The sequence below is a fragment of the Babylonia areolata genome, chromosome 27 (assembly GCF_041734735.1).
Source record: "Babylonia areolata isolate BAREFJ2019XMU chromosome 27, ASM4173473v1, whole genome shotgun sequence".
NCBI lineage: Eukaryota > Metazoa > Mollusca > Gastropoda > Neogastropoda > Buccinidae > Babylonia > Babylonia areolata.
This window is the reverse complement of record NC_134902.1, coordinates 37,367,287-37,372,286: the sequence shown is the minus strand read 5'-3', so window position 1 is coordinate 37,372,286 and position 5,000 is coordinate 37,367,287. Positions and strand designations below refer to the sequence as shown.

The 5,000-nt window shown below is 47.1% G+C and overlaps 1 protein-coding gene across 1 annotated transcript in view; it reads left to right on the top strand.

The window, feature by feature from the left end:
* Nucleotides 1-5,000, top strand: part of LOC143301416 (cell migration-inducing and hyaluronan-binding protein-like) — a 72,277-nt gene that overhangs the window by 65,543 nt on the left and 1,734 nt on the right. The window contains exons 26-27 of the mRNA XM_076615690.1: nucleotides 2,298-2,385; nucleotides 4,325-4,433. Coding sequence (XP_076471805.1) covers nucleotides 2,298-2,385; nucleotides 4,325-4,433 — 197 coding nt within the window. The remainder of the gene's footprint in view (nucleotides 1-2,297; nucleotides 2,386-4,324; nucleotides 4,434-5,000) is intronic.

The following is a 5,000-nucleotide window of genomic DNA, read 5'->3' as shown; positions in this document are numbered from 1 at the left end:
CAGTCCAGTAGTTCAGTCCAATCCAACCAAACCTAACCCATTCCAAACCCAGTACAACCTAACTCAACTCGACTCAAAACCATCCAAAGCCAATCCAACCCCAACACAACCTAACCCAACTCAAATCAAATCGCCCCACCCCCATCTGACCCCGGTACAACCTAACCCAACACAACCCGAACCATCCCATCCCAACCCAGTTTCAGTATCAGTAGCTCAAGGAAGCGTCACTGCGTTCGGACAAATCCATATACGCTACACCACATCTGCCAAGCAGATGCCTGACCAGCAGCATAACCCAACGCGCTTAGTCAGGCCATTCCAACCCAACCCTGCCCAATGCAGTGCAGCCAACGAGTGATGTCTTAGAGAGTGTGGGTGTGGCTATAATTATGTACAGAACTATGTACACAGTCCACTACAGTTCTCAGAGAGATGCTGTGGGTGTGTCTGTAATTGTGTACACAGTCCACTTGGAATGTGTGAGAGACAGTGTGGGTGTGGGTATAATTTTGTACACAGTCCACTAGGGATGTCAGAGACAGTGTGGGTGTGAATGTAATTATGTACACAGTCCACTACAGATATCAGAGACAGTGTGGGTGTGGCTATAATCATGTCCACAGTCCACTAGGGATGTCAGCAGTGTGGGTGTGGCTGTAATCATGTACATCGTCCAGTAGGGAGGTCTCTGAGACAGTGTGGGTGTGGCTATAATTGTGTACACAGTCCACTAGGGTTGTCAGAGAGACAGTGTGGGTGTGGCTATAATTGTGTACACAGTCCACTAGGGATGTCAGAGAGACAGTGTGGGTGTGGCTGTAATTATGTACACAGTCCATTAGGGATGTCAGAGACAGTGTGGGTGTGGCTGTAATCATGTACACAGTCCTCTAGGGATGTCAGAGACAGTGTGGGTGTGGCTGTAATTATGTACACAGTCCATTAGGGATGTCAGAGACACAGTGTGGGTGTGGCTATAATTATGTACACAGTCCACTAGGGATGTCAGAGAGACAGTGTGGGTGTGGCTATAATTATGTACACAGTCCACTAGGAATGTCAGAGACAGTGTGGGTGTGGCTATAATTATGTACACAGTCCACTAGGGATGTCAGAGACAGTGTGGGTGTGGCTATAATTATGTACACAGTCCACTACAGATGACAGAGACAGTGTGGGTGTGGCTATAATTATGTACACAGTCTACTAGGGATGTCAGAGACAGTGTGGGTGTGGCTGTAATCATGTACACAGTCCACTAGGGATGTCAGAGACAGTGTGGGTGTGGCTATAATTATGTACACAGTCCACTACAGATGTCAGAGACAGTGTGGGTGTGGCTATAATTATGTACACAGTCCGCTAGGGATGTCAGAGACAGTGTGGGTGTGGCTGTAATCATGTACACAGTCCACTAGGGATGTCAGAGACAGTGTGGGTGTGGCTATAATTATGTACACAGTCCACTACAGATGTTAGAGACAGCGTGGGTGTGGCTATAATTATGTACACAGTCCACTACAGATGTCAGAGACAGTGTGGGTGTGGCTATAATTATGTACACAGTCCACTAGGGATGTCAGAGACAGTGTGGGTGTGGCTGTAATCATGTACACAGTCCACTAGGGATGTCAGAGACAGTGTGGGTGTGGCTGTAATCATGTACACAGTCCACTAGGAATGTCAGAGACAGTGTGGGTGTGGCTATAATTATGTACACAGTCCACTAGGGATGTCAGAGACAGTGTGGGTGTGGCTGTAATCATGTACACAGTCCACTAGGGATGTCAGAGACAGTGTGGGTGTGGCTGTAATCATGTACACAGTCCACTAGGGATGTCAGAGACAGTGTGGGTGTGGCTGTAATCATGTACACAGTCCACTAGGGATGTCAGAGACAGTGTGGGTGTGGCTGTAATCATGTACACAGTCCACTAGGGATGTCAGAGACAGTGTGGGTGTGGATATAATCATGTACACAGTCCACTAGGAATGTCAGAGACAGTGTGGGTGTGGATATAATCATGTACACAGTCCACTAGGGATGTCAGAGACAGTGTGGGTGTGACTGTAATCATGTACACAGTCCACTAGGGATGTCAGAGACAGTGTGGGTGTGACTGTAATTACGTAGACAGTCCATTAGGGATGTCAGAGAGACAGTGTGAGTGTGGCTGTAATCATGTACACAGTCCACTAGGGATGTCTGATAGTGTGAGTGTGGCTGTAATCATGTACACAGTCCACTAGGGATGTCAGAGACAGTGTGAGTGTGGCTGTAATCATGTACACAGGGCTTGGGGGCGGTACGCTGGGAGGAGGTCTCCAAGATCGTCCACCAGGATTTCTCTGTGCCCTGCCTGCAGGCTCCGACCCCTCCCCGTAAGTTGATGTGGTGCTTTGTCTCTCTGTCTGTCTGTGCCTTGATGTTTCTTCTGTCACTCTCTCTGTCTGTCTGTGCCTTGATGTTTCTTCTGTCACTCTCTCTCTGTCTGTCTGTGCCTTGATGTTTCTTCTGTCACTCTCTCTGTCTGTCTGTGCCTTGATGTTTCTTCTGTCACTCTCTCTGTCTGTCTGTGCCTTGATGTTTCTTCTGTCACTCTCTCTGTCTGTCTGTGCCTTGATGTTTCTTCTGTCACTCTCTCTGTCTGTCTGTGCCTTGATGTTTCTTCTGTCACTCTCTCTGTCTGTCTGTGCCTTGATGTTTCTTCTGTCACTCTCTCTCTGTCTGTCTGTGATTCTGTTGGTCTGTGGTTTTCTTTGACGAAAATCTCAAACCCTCGAGCGATCAAAAATGTAAGCCCAGAGTTCTATTTTTGTCTTTCCCCACTACCCCTTTCCTATCTTTGTCTTCCTCCCTTTTAGTATCTGTCTCTGTCTGTCTCTGTGTCTCATGCTCTCTCTGTCACTCTGTCTCTGTCTCTGTCTCTCTCTCTCTCTCTCTCTCTCTCTCTCTCTGTCTTTAAATTTTGTTTATCTCTGAATCCGTTTGTGTCTGTTTCTGTTTCTGTTTCTTTCTTTCTGAATTATGTGTGTCTCTCTTTTTCACTGTTTCTTTTTTTCTGTTTCTCCTAGGGGAGTCCCCCCCTTTTTTTTTCGATCTCTCGTGTATTCTTGTGTCTTATATTCCTTTTTATCCCGAGAACTTTGGAACATTTTGCTTCCTATATTTTGTTGAAGATGGAACGGATGACAATGCTGCTATTGGATTCATTCCTTTATATCTGTGACCGCTGGACAAGGCTGTGCTCTCATAATATACCCCTGTGCTATCCAGGCCTACCATGATGTTTGTGACTATTTGACAAGGCTTGACAAGGTTGCACTCTCATGATAACTATATCCCGGTGTTAACCAGGCCTACTGTTATGTTTGTGACTACTTGACAAGGCTTGACAAGGTTGCACTCTCATGATAACTATATCCCGGTGTTAACCAGGCCTACTGTTACGTTTGTGACTACTTGACAAGGCTTGACAAGGCTGCACTCTCATGATAACTATATCCCGGTGTTAACCAGGCCTACTGTTACGTTTGTGACTACTTGACAAGGCTTGACAAGGCTGCACTCTCATGATAACTATATCCCGGTGTTAACCAGGCCTACTGTTATGTTTGTGACTACTTGACAAGGCTGCACTCTCATGATAACTATATCCCGGTGTTAACCAGGCCTACTGTTACGTTTGTGACTACTTGACAAGGTTGCACTCTCATGATAACTATATCACAGTGTTAACCAGGCCTACTGTTACGTTTGTCACTACTTGACAAGGCTGCACTCTCATGATAACTATATCCCGGTGTTAACCAGGCCTACTGTTATGTTTGTGACTACTTGACAAGGCTGCACTCTCATAATGAATACATCCTGACGTTAATCAGGCCTACTGTTATGTTTGTGACTACTTGACAAGGCTGCACTCTCATAATGAATACATCCTGACGTTAATCAGGCCTAGGAGATCCAGACACCTGCAGTGTTGGTAGGGAAATGCGAGAAATACTCCCAAAGACGTATCCGTCAAGTGCCGGCATGAACCTCGACTCTGTTGTTCAAGTCTTCCCATTTGAATGCATGGCACGCTCAGTTGTGGGTTAGAGCCAGCCTTGGTTCATGAAAAAAAAACAACAACAAAACTGATGGTGCTTGATCGCGCACGCGCGCGTGCGCGCACACACACACACACACACACACACACACACACACACACACACACACACACACACACACACACTGACGAGAGAGGGAGACAGACAGAGAGAGAGAGAGAGAGAGAGGGGGTGCCTTCATTCAGTGTGTCATGTTTCTGTCCTGCAGCGCCGTCGCCAACCAAGAAGGGTTGTTTCGTTGAAGACGAGCAGGGAGGTAACTTCACCCTGGCTCAGGACCACCCTCGTACCATGACTGTCGACTGGTGCATACAGAGGTGTGTGTTGGTGGATGGGGGTGAAGGTGGGGTGTGTATGAGTGGGTGGAGGGAGGGGGGCGGTAGATGGGTGGTTTGATGTCGGTGTATGTCGGAGGGGTGGGGGTAATGGGTGTTAGAATGCGTGATTGTGTGTGTGTGTGTGCGGTTGTGGGTGGGGGTGAGGTGAAGGTGGTGGGGGAAGTGTGAGTCCAAGTGCGGCACCCCTCTCCCCCCTCCACACACACACACACACACACACACACACACACACACACACACACACACTCCTATACTTCCTTATACGCCTCTCCAAAAAAGCCAAGCCAACCAAGTTAAACTAAACAAAACAATAACATCAAATGAGAAACGTTGTAAACCCAGAAAGGCTGGTGATGTCATTTTCAGTTTCTGAAGAAGGCGTCACTGCGATCGGACAAATCCATGTGTGCTACACTACATTTGCTAGGTAGACGCCTGATAGCAACATTCACCAATGCGCTTAGTCATACCTTGAGTGCATGCATATATATTTGTGTACATAACAGAATGCATTTCTTTTAAAGAATATGCCAGACAACAACATTT